The following is a 22803-nucleotide window of genomic DNA, read 5'->3' as shown; positions in this document are numbered from 1 at the left end:
AACCGCCTGGCTCCGCCACCTGGTGTGTCCATCAATCCCTGAGGTGGTGACTAGGGTTTTAATGTTTGGCTGTATTTTACCTATGAGGGACAGGTGTAATGCGGGGCCCTATTTGTGACTACCTAGCCTGGCCAGGGCGTCACAAGTCCATATGGGATCAATTGCTGAAGGGGTTGCTTTGGTTCTAGGACTCCTTGCTGGGGGTACCTCCTTACTCGATAAGGAGGAGGAAAGAGAAAAATAGAGGAATGTAGGATCTTCCTCTCTGCCCAAATCTGTGTCGGAGGCAAAGAAAGTGTATGCCTCCTCTTCTGAATAATGTCTTCTTGATGAATGGGCCATGTTTATATTATTCTTCTAACCAATGGGGATGTGTGTGTAAGTGATGCTTTTACATGAGAATCATAGAATGGTAGAGTTGGAAGGGACCTCAAGGACCATCGGGTCTAACCCCCTGCGAGTGTGCAGGAATTCTAAAATCATTTTAGCTATATGTTCATTCAATTTCCACTTGAAGATTTCCATTGATGGAGAGCTCACTACCTCCCTCGGTAGCCTGATCCACTCTGATTGCCCTCACTACCTCCTGCGGTAGCCTTTTCCACTCTCTGATCGCCCTCACTACCTCCCGTGGTCAACTGTTCCACTCTCTGACTGCCCTCACTATTAGGGCTGCTTCTCACTTGCGAGTTTCTCGCAGTAGAGCAATGCGAGAAAATCTCGCATTGGAATCAGACACATGTTAGTGAATGATTCAGCTCTCATCTGCGATTTTTTTCTCAGTCCAGATCGGACTGAGAAAAAAATCGCAGCATGCTGCTTTTTTGCGAGTTTCTACTGCGAGTCTCTCCAATGCAAGTCTATGGGAGCGTGTAAATAATCGGATGTCACGGGACGGCACTCACCATCCTAGTGACATCCGATTTTCTAAACACATTTCTCGCATGTTTCCTAAAACACTGGAAACGAGCGATGTCTCACAATATCTGTCAATCACTATTCTCTGTCAGTCGGTCTCTCCCTCTCGGTCTCTATTCTCTCTCTGTCGGTCCGTCACTATCTCTGTCCCTCTCTCACAGTCTGTCGGTCATTTTCCCCTCCTCTCTCATACTCACCGTTCCCCGATACCCGGCGTGGCGCTGCACGGCTTTCTCACTGCTGCAGCGGCTTTCACTATTGTGAAAAAGCCGGCCGCTCATTAAACAATCTCGTATTCCCTGCTTTCCCCGCCCACAGGCGCCTATGATTGGTTGCAGTGAGACACGCCTCCACGCTGAGTGACAGGTGTCTCACTGCACCCAATCACAGCAGCCGGTGGGCGGGTCTATACTGTGCAGTGAAATAAATAAATAAATAATTTTAAAAAATGGCATGCGGTCCCCCCCAATTTTAATACCAGCCAGATAAAGCCATACGGCTGAAGGCTGGTATTCTCAGGATGGGGAGCTCCACGTTATGGGGAGCCCCCCAGCCTAACAATATCAGTCAGCAGCCGCTCAGAATTGCCGCATACATTATACGCGACAGTTCTGGGACTGTACCCGGCTCTTCCCGATTTACCCTGGTGCGTTGGCAAATCGGGGTAATAAGGAGTTAATGGCAGCCCATAGCTGCCACTAAATCCTAGATTAATCATGTCAGGCGTCTATGAGACACCCTCCATGATTAATCTGTAAGTTACTGTAAATAAACACACACACACATGAAAAAATCATTTATTAGAAATAAAAAACACAAACAAATTCCCTCATTACCAATTTAATAAGCCCCAAAAAGCCCTCCATGTCCGGCGTAATCCACGGACCTCCAGCGTCGCATCCAGCTTTGCTGCATGGAGGTGACCGGAGCTGCAGCAGACACCGCCGCTCCTGTCACCTCCACGCAGCAACTGAGGTGAGTAGCGTGATCAGCTGAGGTGTCACTGAGGTTAATCGCGGCCACCGCTGGATCCAGTGGCGGCCACTGGGTAACCTCAGTGACAGCTCAGCTGATCGCACTACTCACCTCAGTTGCTGCGTGGAGGTGACAGGAGCGGCGGTGTCTGCTGCAGCTCCTGTCACCTTCATGCTGGAAGCGACGCTGGAGGTCCGTGGATTACGCCGGACATGGAGGGCTTTTTGGGGCTTATTAAATTGGTAATGAGGGAATTTGTTTGTGTTTTTTATTTCTAATAAATGATTTTTTCATGTGTGTGTGTGTTTATTTACTGTCACTTACAGATTAATCATGGAGGGTGTCTCATAGACGCCTGACATGATTAATCTAGGATTTAGTGGTAGCTATAGGCTGCCATTAACTCCTTATTACCCCGATTTGCCAACGCACCAGGGTAAATCGGGAAGAGCCGGGTACAGTCCCAGAACTGTCGCATCTAATGTATGCGGCAATTCTGGGTGGCTGCTGACTGATATTGTTAGGCTGGGGGGCTCCCCATAACGTGGAGCTCCCCATCCTGAGAATACCAGCCTTCAGCCGTATGGCTTTATCTGGCTGGTATTAATTTATTCAGAAAAAGCATCGCACTTGCGTTGCACTCGGACCTAACGTGAACTAAAATCAGCCGAGTTTTTTTCAGCCCAGTCGGACAGATTTTACTCACATAGATGTGTTTCCAACCTTAAAAAGTGTTTCCTAATGTCTAATCTGAATCTACTTCCTTTAAGTTTCATCCCATTGCTTCTTATATTTCCTTGTGCTAATGAGAATAGGGTAGTTCCCTCTGCTCTGTGACCACATTTCAGGTATTTGTAGACCGCTATTATGTCTCCTCTCAGCCTTCTTGAGTATTGTGTGGGGTGTGTGTGTGTAAGGCGGGCTTTGCACGTTGCGACATCGCAGGCCGATGCTGCGATGTCGCACGCGATAGTGCCCGCCCCCGTCGCAGGTACGATATCGTGTGATAGCTGGCTCACACGCACTCACCTGCCCTGCGACCGTCGCTCTGTCCGGCGACCCGCCTCCTTCCTAAGGGGGTGGGTCGTGCGGCGTCACAGCGACGTCACACGGCAGGCGGCCAATAGGAGCGGAGGGGCGGAGATGAGCAGGATGTAAACATCCTGCCCAGCTCCTTCCTTCCGAAAATCCTACGGAAGCCGCAGTGACGCCGGTAGGAGATGTTCCTCGCTCCTGCGGCTTCACACACAGAGATGTGTGCTGCCGCAGGAGCAAGGAACAACATCGGACCGTCGCGTCACCGTAATTATGAATTACGCCGACGCTGCAACGATGATACGATTACAACGATTTTGCGTTCGTTAATCGTATCATCAAGGCTTTACACACTACGATATCGCATGCAATGCCGGATGTGCGTCACTTTCAATTTGACCCCACCGACCCCATAGTAGAGGAAAAAAAGTGTTATGGGTAGTAGGGAAAAAAAAGTGGAGAAAAAGGAAGAAAGAATACAGTAGAGGAGGAAAAAGGTAAAGATAAAAAAAGTTAAAAATTTAGAAGAAACCCTTTCAGTGGCATTCACTGCACTAATGTGCTACCTAGGAAGCTATTGGGCGCTATTATTTTTCTACAAGAGAAAACAGACGTCACGAACAGTGCGACATCTACTTCACTAATGGGCTTCCTCCCTACCTATAAAGCTACTCAGTACTAACTGCTATTATTTTTTTTTCTATAAAAAAAAATCAGATGTCACTAGCATTGTGGTGTCTGCTACTCTACTTTATAGCAGTACCAGAGTACTGCAACCGAAGGAAGCGCACACGTTAGTTTTGCAAAAAAAACTGCTCAGCGGAAAATGAAATTGGGTTGTGGACATGTAAAAGACTTCAAAAAAAGTATGTCAAGAATGCCATTGGGAAGTAGTTGAATTGGGGGAGGTGCTGAACTGGAACAGGGATTTGGCAATGCTTGTGATCAAGGATTGGTCACTCAGACAGAAGACAGCACAGCACAGATGAGCACAGAAGTACCAGCGGGATCACACTGGCCACCAGCGATTTTTCTCTCTCAGCTCATAGAGGGTCTATACAACCACCCCGCACACCAGATTGAAGTAAGACATGGAGAGCAGAGATCATCATTTTATATCAACCCTTTAGGCACTGATTGGCTGATCAATGGTTAATGACCAATCGGCACCAAAAGGGTTAACAAACATCTGTGACGTCGCGATCACCCCATCCACTTTGAGTGTTGTGATGGGTGCTGCCTCAGACACACCAGCCACATTTTTTTTACAACTATATAAAAAATGCTGTGATTGGCTGGTCAATTCTGGCCAGCCAATCACAGCAACCACCAATGTGAGGGGGAGGGATACGATACAGCACTTTTAGGCAACATGCAGGCATGTACTTAAATATACATAAGGGGGTTATAACTATTTAAAAATGATGGTAATCAATATAACACTTTAGCAATATTACCATATGAATCACCAATGATGCATTCAAATCCTTTATATCATAATATTTTATGCATAGCATCATCAGTAAAATCACCCCATTAATAACATTACATAGACAAACCTGATGCCATGGTATACAGAGTAGGACACTGCTCCCCCGCCACACACTCCAACGCGCGTTTCACAACGATGCTATGCATAAAATGTTATGATATAAAGGATTTGAATGCATCATTGGTGATTTATATAGTAATATTGTTAGTGTTATATTGATGACCACCATTTTTAAGTAGTTATAACCCCCTTATGTATATTTAAATATAACTATGGAAAATTGGAGTATGACCTGCTCTCCATGCCCAGTGTTTTTAATAATAATTTTTTATTTTTGTCTTTTGTGATTTATGCTTTTAATCTGTCATCAATAAAGAATCATGATTTGATGAGGTATGGAGTATTTATTGGGATATCGAGTTTGGTAAATATCTGTGGTATAATATACTAGCAATTTTCTGAACAGAAATATATTTTGGTATTTTCTTCTAATTTTTGGGTTAACATGCAGGGATGGTCTACTGTCAGAGACCTGCGGAGTTGTACATGTACGGTGCATGTTGTGAATGTTAAAGTGGCTTTAAAGGGGTATTCCAATATCCAAGATCCTTTCCCAATATGTATTAGGTGTAATAATAATAATAATATTAGCAAATACCTCCAATTAGAAATGTAGTATACAGTTCTTCTGATTCACTATGTCGCCTACCTCATGTTGAGGGCATTACAGGACCTTAGGTATCCATGGTTACGACCACGAGCAACAAACTAACTAACTAATGTGGGCGTCACACGGGACGATAAATCGTGCGATCATATAAGAGATCGCACCTGCCCCTGTCGTTTGTGCGTCACGGGCAATTAGTTGCCTGTGGCGCAGAAAGTCGTTAACCCCCCGTCACTCGCACTTACCTCCCGGGCGACATTCGCTGTGGGCGGCGAACATCCCCTTCCTGAAGGGGGAGGGATGGTCGGCGTCACAGCGACGTCACGCGGCAGCCGGCCAATAGAAGCGGAGGGGAGGAGATGAGCGGGACGTAAACATCCCGCCCACCTCCTTCCTTCCGCATATCCGGCGGGACGCACAGAAGGAGGAACGAGATTATGAAAATGAACGACGTGTTAACGAGCAACGATAAGGTGAGTATTTCTGCTCGTTCATAGGTGTCACACGGTACGATATCTCTGACGATGCCGGATGTGCGTCACTAACGACGTGACCCTGATGACATATCGCCAGATATATCGTACTGTGTGACGCCCGCATAACTGTGACTATATAGGTGGTCGTAACCATTGATACCTAAGGTCCTGCAATGCCGTGAATATGAGGTAAACGACAAAGCTAATCAGGAGAACTATACTACATCTCTAATTGGAGGTCTTTGCTAATATTATTATTATTACACCTCCTACATATTGGGATAGGATCTTAGAGATGGGAATACCCCATTAAGTGTCCAAAGTTACTGCGATCTATCCACGGAACTCTCAGAGAACCAGAGTTGCTTAAGGCACCGTTGACTTAACCCTTTCAGGAGGCATTCCATTATCATTTTTGTCTTTTCATTCTTTCCATCAATTCTTCAAATAGCCATAACTTTATTTTTACATCTACCTAGCTATATGAGGGCTTGTTTTTTTTTACCTGATTAATTGTAGTTTTGAAAGACATCATTCGCGTTACTTTATAGTGTATGAAAACTTGGGGGAACAAAAAAAAAAATACGAATGAGTTAAAATAGAAAAAAAAGACAAAAAAAATGTGTTATTGTTTTCTGGGTTTTGTTTTTAAGTTGTTAAGAATTCATTAGAAAAAAAAGGGAATAGAAGAAAAAGAAAAACCTGGAATACCGCATTACAAAATTAGATATTTATTTTTTTCTTTGTTAAAATGCTGATGCGTTTCGGACTAGGTTTCCTGCCTATGAACAAGGATCATATATTTTGAGTCCGAAATGCGTCAGCCGGCACCATGAGTGTCTGTACTGTTTTTAATATATTTTAAATGAATTAATAAATTGTGCATTTAAAAAAATAATAAACTAATTATCCCCATGGTTGTTGGTTTTTCCTTTGCTTCTTTGCCAGGTACACTGATTCGGAACATATCCAAAATGTATTGACGTGAATGGGGCTGAGCTGTAATACCATACATCACTTATGGACAGGTGTGGCACCATTTAGGGAAAAAAGTGGCCACATGTTTCTAATCCTGTACATCCTTATTAATCCTCAAAATGATATCTGTATCTGGTGTAGAGCATCATAGCTTCCATTTAATAGGATTTCACCGTGAATCACAAACACCTTTTATAGTTTACGTTCCACATTGATTCCTATTGACTCATAAAAGCCTTGCAATCTGGCATCATAATAGCGTTATCACATTATTACACCTACGTCAATCAGATCTGCAGAGTTTACGTCCGCTGGATATCTGTTAGGTTAATGCATTGTAGCCGGGCACCAAAGATGCGATTAGATCATGGCTGTCAGAATGATCACGCAGCATCATATCTCAGGAAATCCTCTGCAATAACTATTTTAGTTAATTCTTCATCTATTTCCAGGGACACTGATAAGATAGGGTTGAATTTGCCGGTTTGGTCGGTGTCACTCTGCTGATTTTTCCTTTGCATTATCTTTATAGACTCCAAGAATAAAGTCAATCATGTGATACATGGATGGTCCCGGTCCACGGCAAGCGCTGCACTTTTTTGGCTTTGTGATCTGACTAATAAGACTCCCCTATAACCAGTTCAAGACCCTCTTTCCTGACAGCGCACATTGGTGGATTTTTTTTCATACATGTGGTTTTAATTTTTCCATCTTGGTTCGATACATGGGGGCTTCATTTTTAGATCCCTGTCATATTCTCTTTTTTTCTGATACCAGGTGATATTGGTGGAAAAATGAGGGGAATAAACATCTTGTTTTTCACTTTTTTTCTATGACCGTACGCCAGAAGTGTCCCCAGCCTATGGCTGGGAAGCACTAGGTATTTAAGGCACCCTGAATCTGTGCCCGTCCTGAACTCTGCCAGTACCCGAACCTGTACCCATCCTGTATTCTGCCAGTACCCAAACCTGTGCCGTCCTGAACCTGCCTGTGTACCTGAACCTATTCTGTGACCCTGCCTGTCCCAAGAGCTGAATCCGTCTTGCTGTACTAGAACCTATCCTGTCTGTACCAGAACCTGTCCTGGATGTACCAGAACCCATACACGTCCTATCTATACCAGAAGTCGTCCTGCCAGTACATGAACTCGTCCTCTCTGTACCAGAACCCATACCTGTCTTTACCAGAACCAATACCTGTCTGTACCAGAACCCATCCTGCCTGAACCAGAAAACCGTCCTGTCTGTACCAGAACTCGTCCTGTCTATACCAGAACTTGGCCTGTCTGTACCAGAACCCATACCTGTCTGTACCAGAACCCATACCTGTCTGTACCAGAACCCATACCCATTCTGTCTGTACCAGAACTTGTCCTGCCAGTACTAGAACTTGTCCTATCTGTACCAGAACCCATCCTGTCTATACCAGAACTTGTTCTGTCTGTACCAGAAAACCATCCTGTCTGTACTAGAAAACAGTCCTGTCTGTACCAGAACCCTTCCTGTCTGTACCGGAACCCTTCCTGTCTATACCGGAACCCGTCCTGTCTGTACCAGAACCTGTCTTGTCAATCACCTACATCGCCTGCTTATCTGTCCCTGTTCCTGCTTCTCTGACCCTTGGGGTCAGCTGCTGCAGCATTGAGGACTGCCCTGGAGTGGTACCTGTTGTCTACCGGCTGCCAAATCAAACCTCACCATCAGTGGCTCTGGTGAACACCCAAAAGGCACTTACTCACGCCCCTCCAGGATAAGCCTTGTCCGCGGCGCAGTGGGTCCCCACCCAAGTGCGTGACCACCGCTATACGGTCGCATGAACTTTCTCCTAATAGGGCAGCAAAAAAGTTTTTTCAGGAACTTTCGTCTTATACAAGAGAACCAATATAAAAGGAAGGGAAGAAAAACAAATAGCAGAAAAAAATTTGATCTACACCACGGATGGTCTTCTCAAGGAGTGACTCTGACAATGTCCTCCTTTCATAAACTCCAACGATTTGGGCAAGGACATAGAATGTACAAAATAAAGAACCAGTAGTAAAAACAGTGTGCAGGACAATCATTGGCAGCTGTACCTTTGACCTCAAGGTTGAGCCTCTTTGGAACATCCTGTAATTTCTAAAGTTTCATGGGGTTACATCAAATCACCCTCCACGTGCTCAGCCTCCTAATTACCTTCCAGCCTGAATGTTTAACTTGTGCCTCCTAATTGCTCCTAGAGTTAACAAGCCCTTGGCCCTTACTTTTATGTGACATTCATTGCGGTGTTGTACACAACTGCACTGGCTAAAGCTGACATTTGTCCAAGTTTCTTCCATTTACGGCTGTCGGCCATGTCCCTATTACTGGTCTCCAGTTCAATAGTCGCACGGATCCACACATTTTACTTACAGGTGGATGTACGGAATAATGCAATCATCTATTAAGCTCCATAAGTGACCATCACATATTTCTGTAGGATGGAGCTAAGACGCTATAGAATGGAGATCACAGGGAAAGGATGTGGACTTTAAAAGTGCATTAAGAATCCATTATTGGCTGTACATCGTCTGAAGGAAACCGGGGATGTGCTGCAGATACCATACATGCATCATGGACACAAACCGTGTACTAAAGGGAATCTGTCGGCAGATTTTGGCTACTTAAACTGAGAGCAGTGTAGGAAAAGAGACTCTGATTCCAATGATGTATCACTTAGTTTACTGGTGCAGCAGTTGTGACACAGAGATTTTATATGTAGCTGTTATGGGTATGTCACGGGTGACAGATAGTCATGTGGTTTCTGGCGATTGAAGGTCACATCGTTTGGCTGCACAGAATGCTCCCTGACTTTCCATTGTGCTTGCTGTCAGTATTCATTGGTATAGGTAGCTTTACTGCTGGATTCATCTCTCCCTTTTTGGACCCAGCAGGAGCTCGCCTTCCACCCAGCTGCTGATCACCAGCATTATATTGGTGCTTAAATACCCCTTCCTTCCTTGAACTGGTGATATTTTTCAGTTCATTAAAGCCTTGATTGAAGCAGGGGGCTTGCACTGCTCTTTGGTATCATTGCGGAAAACTTTGCTGAACTTCTACTTGTGTCATCTGTAGATAAGTAGTTCATGCATTTCCCCCCTGTGTATCCTCCTTGCGTCTTCCTTTAGTGGGGTTGATGGAGAGCTCATCCCATCTTTTTCCTATTTAGGATCCAGCACTAGAGATACCTAGGGTCAGGTATCCAGCTCGGTGCATAGGAGCGGAACCTATCTATTGTGGTGAGGTACCCCAGGGACCAGCGGTAGCTTTGGTCATCTTCCCCTTCCCTAGACACATGTTTTCCCTACCCTTCCCTTTCGCCATTTGCTTGGTACTTTCCCATAGCTAGAATGACAGGAGCAGTGCTCAGAAACCTGACCGCGCCCACACCAGAGCTCTCTGTGTGTATTGTATAGTGACAGTAATCTGCTAATCATGCTGGGGGTGGGGTTGGGCCAAGAGGCACATGAGCTATAGTCCAGGCAGTGAATCTCCTGGTGATAAAACAATCATTGTAAGCAAAAAACAGCACACAGCCTAAAAAGTGACACATCATTAAAATCTGTGTCTCAGCACCTATATCCTGCTGTCTACAGATTACATAATTAAAACCTGCTGACAGATTTCCTTTAATCATTATTCTATCCCCATACAGTTTGGTTGGACCTTGGGAATAGATCCATCAAGAAGCACAAGTCATCCTATGTAATCTATTGACCGATTTTAATCTAAATGGCCCTGAACACTAGAAGTCCCAGAGAGGGGTCATTTAACATTTCTACCTTTGGAACCCAGAGACGGGTCAAATGACCTGAAGGATTTAGCTAACATCCTATAATCACCGTCTTTTGTTCTGTAATTAAGGCCATTGCTGTCGCACCACAGGAGGTTGTTGTTTTGCATTGAGTTTAGCCATTTAGTTTCTAGTTAGGGTACCATCTCACTAAACGATGTACCAGCGATTCCGAGCACGATATGACCTGGTCAGGATCGTTGGTGCATTGCTACATGGTCGCTGGTGAGCTGTCAATCAGGCAGGTCTCACCAGCGACCAGTGACCAGCCACCAGCGACTCGTGGAAACGATGCTGCGCTTGGTAACCAAGGTAAATATCTGGTAACTAAGCAAAATGCTTTGCTTGGTTACCCGATATTTACCCTGGTTACCAGCACACACCACTTAGCGCTGGCTCCCTGCACTCGTAGCCAGGGTACACATCGGGTTACTAAGCAAAGCGCTTCGCTTAGTTACCAGATGTGTACTCTGGCTACGTGTGCAGGGAGCCAGCACTGGCAGCCTGAGAGCGGCGTACGCTGGTAACCAAGGTAAATATCGGGTAACCAAGCAAAGCACTTCGCTTGGTTACCCGATGTGTACCTTGGCTACCAGCGTCCGCAGCTTCCAGACGCCGGCTCCCTGCTCCCTGTGCATTCAGATCGTTGCTCTCTCGCTGTCAAACACAGCGATGTGTGCTTCACAGCGGGAGAGCAAAGACCAAAAAATTAACCAGCACTGTGTGTAACGATCAGCGATTTCACAGCAGGGGCCAGGTCGCTGCTTAGTGTCACACACAGAGAGATCGCTGATGAGGTCACTGGTACGTCACAAAATCTGTGACTCAGCAGCGATCTCGCTATGTGAGAAGTGCCCCTTAGTTCTATTCAGTTTGGACTAAGGGTTATTTGACCCTCTTTCGGGACTTCAGGGGGGAGCTCGAAATTTCTGGGACTTCTAGTGTTCATAAGCACAATTTTTTTTAAAATATTTAATTGAGGTTTTATTTTCATTGCAGGTACTGCAAATCAGTGATGTTCCAGGTCCTGAGAGCCACAATGATCACTGCTGAGCAGACAGGGGCTCTGAGCTCACAGAACTCTGGACGGGCGGAATAGAGAGTCTTATTACAAACAAGATGTGTGACCCAAAAGATGATAGAAGACACATTTAGTTCACATTATTGTACCATACCAACTTATACCCAGATACTTACACTGAATGTCACCTCAGAGTGGGAATATCGGATGTAAAAATGTATCGGTGTATAGGACATACCCACCTCTGGCACTGCCATAGATCAGCAGCTAGTGTCAGGTAAAGGAGTGTAATATAAGATTGCAAGCGATGAAATCATTGTGGAAGGAGCCGTTCCTCCAATCATTTTCTGGCAAACCCTTCACTGGAAAAATAACTTCAGGAACTTATTCCCCATTTCGGTAAAACAAGACACATGGATATTACCATTAGTTTTTTACAGGCTATTTTTTCAAAGTTTTTAAAATGTTTGTTTACAAATACACTATGGCCCTAATTCATAATTTGTCAATTTTGTTTAACATCTTCATGCATTGGTGGATTTTGTGCCAAATTGCTGAAAATGGATGCACAAAAAAATAATTATATATATACTAGCTGTAGTACCTGGAGAGTAACTGTCTGTCTCTCTCCCACTCTCCCTCTGTCTCTCTCTGTCTGTCCTTCTATTTCTGTCTGTCTCACTGTTTCTCTCTGTCTCTCTAGCTCTGTCTCTTTCTCACTCTCTGCCTCTCTGTTTTTTTCTCTCTGTCTCTCTCTATATCCATCTCTTTGTCTGTCTATGTGTCTTCTCTCTGTCTGCCTCTTTATCTCTGTCTCCCTGTCTGTCTCTGTGTGTGTATCTCTCTGTCTCTTTCCCTATCTGCCTCTCTGTCCCTGTCTCTTTTTCTCTCCCTGTCTCTCTCGGCTCTCTGTTTTTCTCCGTGTCTCTCCACAGACATCATATTACCTCACACATAAGCTTCTTATACTAAGAATGTCCTTTGTTCCTATAGCAACCAATCACAGCTCTTATTAATGACCTGTAGCTCCCAGCTCCATTGACTTTAATGTAAGCAGGTTTTCTGGTGAATAACTAAAGCGCAGGTTAAATTTTCCCCTCAAAACAGTCTATGACGTCCCCTGAGTCGAATGGGGTGTCTGTGCAAAATTTGGTGTTTGTAAATGCGACAGTGCAGATTCCTTTAGCGGACATACGTACATACATACATACACTCAGAGATATATATAGCTATATATATATATATATATATATATAGATATATATATGTCGCGGGCGGAGGAGGGGACGCTGCGCTCTCCCACTGCTCGGGTCCGGCTGCTGCTGGTGCCGCTGCTCGGTGGTGGCTCGAGCGGTGGGCCGGATCCCGGGGACTCGAGCGGCGCTCCTCGCCCGTGAGTGAAAAGGGGATTTTGATTGTGGGGGTTTTGGTTATTGTCCGTGACGCCACCCACGGTTGTGGTGATATTGGTGACACCACCGCTGCTCTAGACGGGGATCCCGGGAGCGGTGACAGGGAGCAGCCTTGTTGTTAGTTCTCCCCTCCGTGAGTAGGGGGTTAGTTGTCCCGGGGCCCGGTGATGGGGGTAGGGGTGGATGGCAGGCGGGTTACAGGGCCTGGTGAGGTGCAGGGTCGCAGGGGCAGCGCTGTGCCGCACGGCACGGTGGTACTCACTCAGCCAATGATGAAGACACAGTTCTCGGTAAAACACGGCTGGATGGACGGGTCCCACTGACGGCTGCGGTGGTTTCTGCTCCCGGCAAGTTGATGGTGACTGCCTTTCCCTGCACCTATATACGGTAGATGGTTCCAATGGGTTCCCACCAGTAACCCGCTCCCCAGCTTGGATATGGGCTGGAGGAGCCCCTTTTGCCCGCAGGCTCTGGCCCTGAGAAACGGTTGCCTTGGCGGTGGCGGTGTCTCCCTCTCTTGGTTGGACTGTTGTCTTCTGTCGGGACTTGGCTGCTGGGAAACCCAGGAGGTTCCCTTCACTAACGAATTTGGCAAATTCACGGCGACTCCTAGTCTTGCCGGGGTCCGTAAGCCCCTGCCAGATGGTGCTGGCTTCTCTTTGTGTACCGGTCCGGTACCGCCGGGCCACCGCCCGTCCACGGTCCTTACGGCAGACTCCGATAGGCCACTCCTGCAGACGGTCACCACTGTCTGCCAACCTTGCTGATCTGTCCGGGCCAAACACCCGGACCAACTTCAGATTGCTCGACTACCACTCGCCTCCCTCTCACTTTCACCTCCAAAACTAATCTGTCTGGTTTTCCCGCCTCCAGGACTGTGAACTCCTCGGTGGGCGGGGCCAACCGCCTGGCCCACCCCCTGGTGTGGACATCAGCCCCTGGAGGAAGGCAACAAGGGTTTTGTGTCTGACTTCGGTGTGCCTGACCAGGAGTGTGGGGTGTGTGGGTGTTGTGCTCGGTGGCCCCTGGCTTGTCCAGGGCGCCACATATACACACACACACACATGTATTTATATGTACATACATATAGGGTGGTCCAAAAGTAGATGGACAGTATGTGTACCAGGGTTATCAAACATGGTGTAAAGTGAAACTAACTCAGTTGCCCTTAGCAACCAATCAGATTCCACTTTTCATTTTCCAAAGAGTCTGTGAAGAATGTAAAGTGAAATCTGATTGGTTGCTGAGGGCAAGAATCAGTTTCACTTTACACCATGTTTGATAAATCTCCCCGTCATAACCATATTACACATACTGTCCACCTACTTTTGCACCACCCTGTATATGTACAGTATAATATATAATTAATATTTATACACACACACACACACACACACACACACTCTGTTGTATTTTGTTATGGGATAGATCATAAATTGTGACATTGGGAAAACTTGCAAATGATCAATCAGCAAAAAATTAAAAATAAAATTAAATAAATATATATATATATATATATATATATATATATATAATATTAATAACATAAAAAGGAGCAAATTAAATAATGTAAAATGCCCCCTTTAGCACAGCTGATCCAGGCCATTATCAACTACCAATCAGCTGTACGCAAGGCAACATTCAATGTGCACAGAACAATCTCAAATACGATCATCCTGTGCCGTAGAATGCCATGATATTGGCAGTACATCTACTGCTGATGATCACTTTTTTTGCACTCGCCAAATGAGCGTTTAGTTTATTTATCAGGGCGATTGCCGGCCACTTTACACACACCAATAGTTGGAAAAAAGGGTTCCTGAGATCGCTCATTCCTGATTACTGGCTCAATATTGTTCTAGGTGAAAAAAAAAATCACTTTTGGTTGGTTTTCCCCTTTAAGTGATTGGATGACAACACTGGCTATAGTCGGCAGCGCAGAAGATAAGCGAAGGATCAACTCTGCGCATTCCATAAAGTTACATTTCACATTTAGAAACAGATTAGATTTCCGGGTCACAGAATGCAGAATAGCAAATAACGCTTTCATATTTTATGGCAGATTCTCCCTAAGCCTTGCTGTGCTATGCAGTAAAAGAGAAAATCCTTTAGCATAATGTCCTCTACAACAACTGTATACATAATGCTGGCAGCTCATGTGAATGGTACAGAAGTATTTATTATCTCCCGAGGATGCTTTATTACATTGTGGCCGTTTGATATGATTACACAAAGCAGAAAGCGTGAATTACAAGACTAAAAATAATAAAAAATAAATCTTTGATAGAAAAGCTAAGGATATAGGTTGCAAGGTCTTAGGTCAAGTGTCTAGGTATGAAAGTATAATAATCCTAAAGTCCTTCCTGGAAATTTGTAATGTACTTGAATGTAATATGTTGCCCTCTGTTATCAGCCATTTCAGGCTAGGGAGTGGCTGACTACCCCCATAATCAGACATGGTTTCTGGAAAAACGTTCTTTAATCTTATTGGTAAACCTGACTCACAATCAAATAATGCTTGAAGGCAAATTCACTTCTAAACCGGATGATATATCGCAAATGAGGGTGAAGTCTCGACTGTGGATCAGAACAGCTGTTTCAGACAGTGCTCATGTAATATTGCTATATTTCTGCAAAATGTCTCACTTATATCCCATGACAGACTAGGAAAGGGGTTTTCTGGTATTTATAAGAAAAAAAAACAAAAAACAAACACCCCCCCCCTTCATCATCATCATATATACTACTATGGAATTTGGACTTAATAAAAGTGTGTAAGGGTCCCTGTTCTGGACCTTCACCTATGTTGGGGCCCCTGCTTTGGACCTTCTTGTATGTGGAGGTCCCTGTTCTGGACTTTCTTCTATGTGGAGGTCCTTGGTTTGGACCTTCTTTTATGTGGAGGTCTCTGTTCTGAACCTTCTATGTGATGGTCCGTGTTCTGGACCTTCTTCTATGTGGAGGTCCCTGTTCTGGACCTTCTTCTATGTGGAGGTCCCTGTTCTGGACCTTCTTCTATGTGGAGGTCCCTGTTCTGGACCTTCTTCTATGTGCAGGTCCCTGTTCTGGACCTTCTTCTATGTGGAGGTCCCTGTTCTGGACCTTCTTCTATGTGGAGGTCCCTGTTCTGGACCTTCTTCTATGTGCAGGTCCCTGTTCTGGACCTTCTTCTATGTGTAGGTCCCTGTTCTGGACCTTCTTCTATGTGGAGGACCCTGTTCGGGACCTTCTTCTATGTGGAGGTCCCTGTTCGGGACCTTCTTCTATGTGGAGGTCCCTGTTCTGGACCTTCTTCTATAAATGGAGGTCCGTGTTCTGGACCTTCGTTTATGTGGAGGTCCCTGTTCTGGACCTTCTTCTAGGTGATGGTCTCTGTTCTGGACCTTCTTCTAGGTGGAGGTCCCTGTTGTTGACCTTCTTCTAGGTGGAGGTCCCTGATCTGGACCTTCTTCTAGGTGGAGGTCCCTATTCTGGACCTTCTTCTATGTGGGGGACCCTGCTCTGGACCTTCTGCTATGTGCGGGTGCCTGCTCTGGACCTTCTTCTATGTGGGGGTCCCTGTTCTCAATCTTCTTTTATGTAGGGGTCACTGTTCTGGACCTTTTTTTATGTGGGGGTCCCTGTTCTCAATCTTCTTTTATGTGGGGGTCCCTATTCTGGACCTTCTTTTATGTGGGGGGCCCTATTCTGGACCTTCTTTTATGTGGGGGTCCCTATTCTGGACCTTCTTTTATATGGAGGTCCCTTTTCTGGGAAAGAAAAACCTACAAATAGTATTTCTCGCACTGGAGAACCCAGATGAGCCGCATCTTACATTAAAACCCCATTGACTTAATTGAGTATTGTGTAATACTTCGATTGTCCAGAGGAGGTGCTGCAGGGAAATCAAACACTTGATGACAAACCCCCCAACAAATTAAAATTTGATCACTGGGATCAACAAAGATCAGCTGTGAGTGGATCATTAAAAAATAAATAAAATAAAAAAACTATAGCCATCAAATAGATGTGACCCTAGGAAATCTCAGTAATAACCCGGTAGGGGATAATGCCCTGGATATTTCTTACCCCTCGTGGAGTCCTATGAAGCAGCGCATAACCCACTTATAGAACTCTGCAATTATTCTTCAGGAGACCTAGAAAGCTCTAGAGGGGGGGGGGGTGTCACATATATTTCTTAGAAATAGACGTTAATAACTGAAAAGAAAAAAATGTTTTTCTATTTTTCACGTCTTTACAAGCGAATATTCACTTCTTGGATACAAAGTATCCCCATTCTCTGTGATATAAGTGATCCCAGATTTTCAATCTGAATATGACAAAGATAAAGAAGATAAAGTAAAGAAAAAAAAAAGTTTCAACCTTACAGAAAGAAAGTCAGGAGGTGCAATGCACTAAATAGCCCACTAGGGGCACTGTTTCTCCTGATATTGAGGACATTTATATTCCTTGTCATTGTAAAACATCTTCTGCATCCTCCTTACCTGTCCTAATTCTTCAATTATCCGAGAAGTGACCACTTTCTTAAAGTATATATTTAGAAGACAGATGCAGGACACCCTCCACATCACTAAAATGGGATGGGGTTTAGAATGAGAAATCAGAGATACTTTTCGGGTGTGATCCCCGGCTTCAGTCACATCGAAAAATCAGTATATAAGTTCTCATCTGGGGGTTCTCTGGGGTGAGAAGGACATGAGACAGTGCTGGTGCTGGGACACACAAAACTTACCAGATGATGAATGGAATACAGAGGTAGAAGAAATAAGGAATAATGCAGTCTATCGTCCAAGAACAGTGCACCATGTTTACATTGTAGTGAAGTGATCGAACTGCAGTACCAGGTACAGCCTATCGGTAAGAGGGGCGCCATTTATGAAAAAATAAAAAAGATATGCATTTTTTTTCTGATTCTCATACAATCTCTTTACTCAACTGTGCATAGATGTAATGGTGTCGTAAACATAGACCAATATGGACACATAAACCTTACATCCCAACACCAAAAGACAACAAAAAAAAAAGAGAAAAAGAACAATACGTATGCTTTTTGCACTTTTTTCTAATTATTCCTTGCAATTTGACAATATTATTACTTATTCACATAGCGCCATTAATTCCATAGCATTTTACATACATCATCATCATCACTGTCCCCATTGGGGCTCACAATCTAAATCTCTATCACTATGTCATCGGAGTGTGGGAGGAAACCCAAGCAAACATGGGGAGAACATACAAACTCATTGCAGATGTTGTCCTTGGTGGGATAAGGCATGAACCGTAAAGACAAATCGATTGATCACTTGTTAGGTTGTCCTTATATCTACAGATACATACAGTGAGACCCCAGCTATAAGAAGAAGACCACACCACCCCTTTAGCCAGGCCACATTTCCGGTAACAGATTTTCAGTCCCACCATATGTTACACATGCAGGACACCTTACTTGAGAAGACCACCCTCCTTCTTTTCTAAGAGATGTTGGAATAGTCACCTCACAGGTTTTCACTGTATTCTGGTAAAAGGTTACATAAAAGGGTTGTTTTACATCAGTAGTTATCCCCTCTCCCATGATTAGGCGGTAATGTGCCAATCCATGAGGGTCCCACCTCTGAGACCCCTTATGCTTCAGAGAACAGGCCTCTGAGATGGACTACCTGAATGGAGTGGTCATGCGCACCACTGCTCCATTTATTCTCTATGGGACTGATGGATATTGCGGCGTACAGCTCCGGGCTTTTTCTGGATTTTTCATAGAGAGTGAATGGAGCGGTGGTACGCCTGTCCGGTTATTGCTACATTCACAAAGGGAGTTTCAGAGCCCTTTTCTCAACATCGGTGGGAGATCAAGGGCCAAGACCCTCCAGTGATCAGCAGTTTATCATCTAATTTTTTTGGATAGGTGATAACTTAAAAGGATGGGAATAACCCTAAGGGTGCAGACAGATGACCGTATAACTCGGATGACGATCAGATCACAGTGCCCAGACTGGCCGGCGGCTCTCCTGATCTGAGCGTGACCACTGCATAGAAATACACACTGGCACACTTGGGTCAGGAGAGCCGGTGGCTAGTGATGAGCGAGCACTAAGATGCTGGTTACTCGAAACAAGCAGGTTGGACACTCGGATGCGACTCATGTAGAGAATATAATAAGAGTCAGTAAAGCTGCTTTCACACATCCAGTTTTTGCCGACAGGCACAATCCGGCGAAAAACGGATAAAACGGATCTGTCGCTGGATGCGTTTTTTCCTCATTGAATTGGATTGTGCCTGATGCCCTTGCGTTGCATCCGTCGTGCGCCGGATGCGGCGAAATTTCTGTGTCCAGCTGCTGGAAAGGACGCAGCATGCAACGTTTTTTGGCTGCAGAAAAAAAACGGACCTCGCCGCATCCGGCGCCATGTACAATGAAAGCCTAAGGGTGCCCGATCCGCGATAATGCGGAAAAAATGCATTACAGCAACGGATTGCGTTTTTTTCTACTGCACATGCTCAGTAGTACAACGGATCCGTCCAAAAACTGAAGGAACTGATGGAAAAAACTGATGCAATGGATACATGTTTTCGACGGATCCGTCGCATCAGTTTTTTTTGCAGGATTGTGCCTGACGGCAAAAACCGGTAAAGCTTGAGTTTCCCACTGACTTTCATTATACTCAGATACTTGAGTCATGCCAATCCGAGTGTCCGACCTGCTTGTTTCGAGTACCGATAATCTTAGTGCTCGCCCCTCACTGCCCGGTGGTCAATCTGGGCATTGTGATGCGATTGTTGTCTGAGTTATACGTCCGCCTGTCTGTGCCCAAACAACAAAAAACAAACACCCCACAACCAAAAAAGAAAAAACAAACAAAAGACAAAAACAAAGTCTATGATAACAAAAAAAGAGCAAAAAATATAATCTGTTTAGTAATTGTAATAGATAGTAATCCTAGAACACACTTATGTCATGTCATAGAGCCTAATACCTGGACTGTGACAATATATCATCTACACCTAAAACAATGTGTGGGGACCACAAAAATGTATCCAAAAAGTATAAACCATCCACATTGATACATTATAATATAACAGTGCACTGACTAGAAAGAATGTATCATCTACACCTAAAACAATGTGTGGGGACCACAAAAATGTATCCAAAAAGTATAAACCATCCACATTGATACATTATAATATAACAGTGCACTGACTACAATGTATCAGTGTGGATGGTTTATACTTTTTGGATACATTTTTTATGTGGTCCCTCCACATTGGTTTAGGTGTAGAGGATACATTGTATCTAGTCAGTGCACTGTTATATTATAATATATCAGTGTGGATTGTTTATACTTTTTGGATACATTTTTTATGTGGTCCCTGCACATTGGTTTAGGTGCAGATGATACATTGTATCTAGTCAGTGCACTGTTATATTATAGTGTATCATCTGCACAAAGTGGAGAAAACCTCAAACATAGAACGTTTAACAAAACAACACATATTTCCACAAGCCGGCGCTGAGGATCCACCCGAGCCGGACACACAACACCGTCCTGCCCGGGCTGCGGCACCGCACACTGACTGCTGCAGACACTGCCGCAGAGCGGAGGATGTGTGCCGGGGCTATGCAGCGGGCGGTAGGACCCGGGAGGACGCGGCTTGGCAGGAAGGCAGTAAGGCTACCTTAAACCCAGCCCAATGCCTGCTGCTGCGCCACTCTGCGAGCTGGATGGAAAAGCCACAGCAGCAGCCTGAGCAGAGCTGGGGAGCAGCAGAGCTGTGGGGAGCAGCAGCCTGAGCAGAGCTGGGGAGCAGCAGAGCTGTGGGGAGCAGCAGCCTGAGCAGAGCTGGGGAGCAGCAGAGCTGTGGGGAGCAGCAGCCTGAGCAGAGCTGGGGAGCAGCAGAGCTGTGGGGAGCAGCAGCCTGAGCAGAGCTGGGGAGCAGCAGCACTGGGGGGAGCAGCAGCACTGGGGGGAGCAGCAGCACTGGTGCGCCCGGCACAGACACCTGTTCCCAGGCTGCAGCCCATGCCCCCTCCTCCAGCCCCCCAGGGGTAAGGGGCTGCCACCTGAAAAGTTTCCCTGCGTGTCTCCTGATGTGTGCAGTGCACGCTCCCCGGAGTCAGGAGCCGCACACTCTGACGTAGCCTGGACATCCTCGCACAGATCAGGCTGCTGGAAGTTGGCATGAGCCCTGCTGGTCTGCTACCCAATGGAGGGACTCCACCTTCCCCCCCTGATCGTCACTGCAGGGGCTGATCACGGAGCCCTGCGCGCCTGCTGAGATGCGTGGACGCTATGTCACCCGTGGGTGAGCGCACACAGCCGCTTCCTTCCATTTGACCTTGAACCTCTCAGCCCCACAATCTGGTATTATTGATGGATTGAGGAGCGCGGCCCCATCCCCCCTCCCTCACTGAGTCACACAGTGACAGTATACATATATATACACCTGCCCGGCTTCTCCGCACCGCGCGGCGCCCACAAGGCTCATGGCTCCCCTGGGTGAAGTTGGCAACTATTTCGCAGTGCAGGATGCGGTGTCTTTTGGAAATGTACCTGTTCTGCCCGCGGATAACCCCATGTTGTTAAGTGACCACCTGAGCCCGGCGGAGGCTGGGGGGCTGCCCCGGGGCTCTGCAGTCACGGACCTGGAACACTTAAAGGGGATTCTCAGGAGGAGGCAGCTCTACTGCAGGACTGGATTCCATTTAGAGATTTTTCCTAATGGGACTATCCAAGGGACAAGGCAGGACCACAACAGATTTGGTAGGTGACTCCAGAGGGTACAATTAATCTGCAGGTAACTGATGCTCATTACTGTTGCATTAAGTTTTTTTGGGGGGGAACAGCAAGTTCTATTGTGAATGCCTGGATTTTGCACTGGTATGTGTTATTCTAAGTAGTTGTCAGGACCCTCAAATTGGGGGCACCAAGCCCTATCCTGCAGCCTGGACCCTTCAATAGATGCTATGCATCAGTTATTATTCTAAATAGTGATCAGGACCTCCAGATTGGGGGGCACCAAGCCCTATTCTGCATCCTGGATCTCTCTATTATTCTAAATAGTGATCAGGACCTCCAGATTGGGGGGCATCAAGCCCTATCCTGGACCTCTCTACTATTCTAAATAGTGGTCATGACTTCCAGATTGGGGGGCATCAAGCCCTATCCTGGACCTCTCTACTATTCTAAATAGTGGTCAGGACCTCCAGATTAGGGGGGGCACCAAGCCCTATCCAGCAGCCTGGACCTTGCTGTTGTACATATTCTCAGTAGTTCTCAGGACCCCTAAATTGGAGGCACCAAGCTCTTCTGCATCCTGGACTCTGATGTTATGGTGTATGGGGGTTATGCTAAATAGTTGTTAGAAGCCGAAAATTGGGGGGCACCAAGCCCTATCCTGCAGCCTGGACCCTTCTATTATGGTTTGCCTTTTTTATTTTAATTAGTTGTCAGGACCTCCAGATTGGGGGGCACCAAACCCTATCCTGCAGCCTGGTCCTTGCTGTTCATGTTCTCTGTAGTTGTGAGGACCCCCCCAAATTAGAGGCAGCAAGCTCTTCTGCATCCTGGACTGTGATGTTATGGTATGTGGGGGTCATTATCCTAAATAGTTGACAGGACCCCACAATTTTGGGAGGCACCAAGCCCTATCCTGCAGCCTGGACCCTGCTGTTATACATGTCAGGACCCCCCTGATTATTGCTGCTTGTGCAGTTCTATAGCCCACCGTGCCCCTCCTCCCCCCTCCTGCTATTATTGATCAGTTCTATTTAGAGAGGTGTGGTGCAGGGTGATAATATAGAAGGCACAACTGTCTGTGGCCATTTGCTCCCCCCCCCCCCCCCAAATTCCTCTGTGATCGCAGTGCTGCCAATCTGCTGGATCCAGGGATAAATCCATACTCCATTTACAGGGCAGACCCCTGGGCTGGGACTTCTATAGGGGGCTATTTGTGACTCAGCATTAGTAGCTGGAGACTGGAGGGCGCAGAGCGATACCCCCCCTCCTTGTATTAACCCCTGAGAG

At 45.8% G+C, this 22803-nt stretch overlaps 1 protein-coding gene and 1 long non-coding RNA gene across 2 annotated transcripts in view; one reads left to right on the top strand and one right to left on the bottom strand.

The window, feature by feature from the left end:
• LOC142292207 (uncharacterized) overlaps positions 1-22803 on the bottom strand; it is a 673295-nt gene that overhangs the window by 637111 nt on the left and 13381 nt on the right. The window lies entirely within an intron of this gene.
• FGF9 (fibroblast growth factor 9) overlaps positions 20509-22803 on the top strand; it is a 101756-nt gene continuing 99461 nt past the window's right edge. Inside the window, exon 1 of the mRNA XM_075337393.1 lies at positions 20509-21540. Coding sequence (XP_075193508.1) covers positions 21264-21540 — 277 coding nt within the window. The 5' untranslated portion in view covers positions 20509-21263. The remainder of the gene's footprint in view (positions 21541-22803) is intronic.

The sequence above is a fragment of the Anomaloglossus baeobatrachus genome, chromosome 2 (genome assembly GCF_048569485.1).
Source record: "Anomaloglossus baeobatrachus isolate aAnoBae1 chromosome 2, aAnoBae1.hap1, whole genome shotgun sequence".
Taxonomy (NCBI): domain Eukaryota; kingdom Metazoa; phylum Chordata; class Amphibia; order Anura; family Aromobatidae; genus Anomaloglossus; species Anomaloglossus baeobatrachus.
The sequence above is the reverse complement of the archived record's forward strand: the minus strand, read 5'-3'. Positions and strand labels throughout refer to the sequence as shown.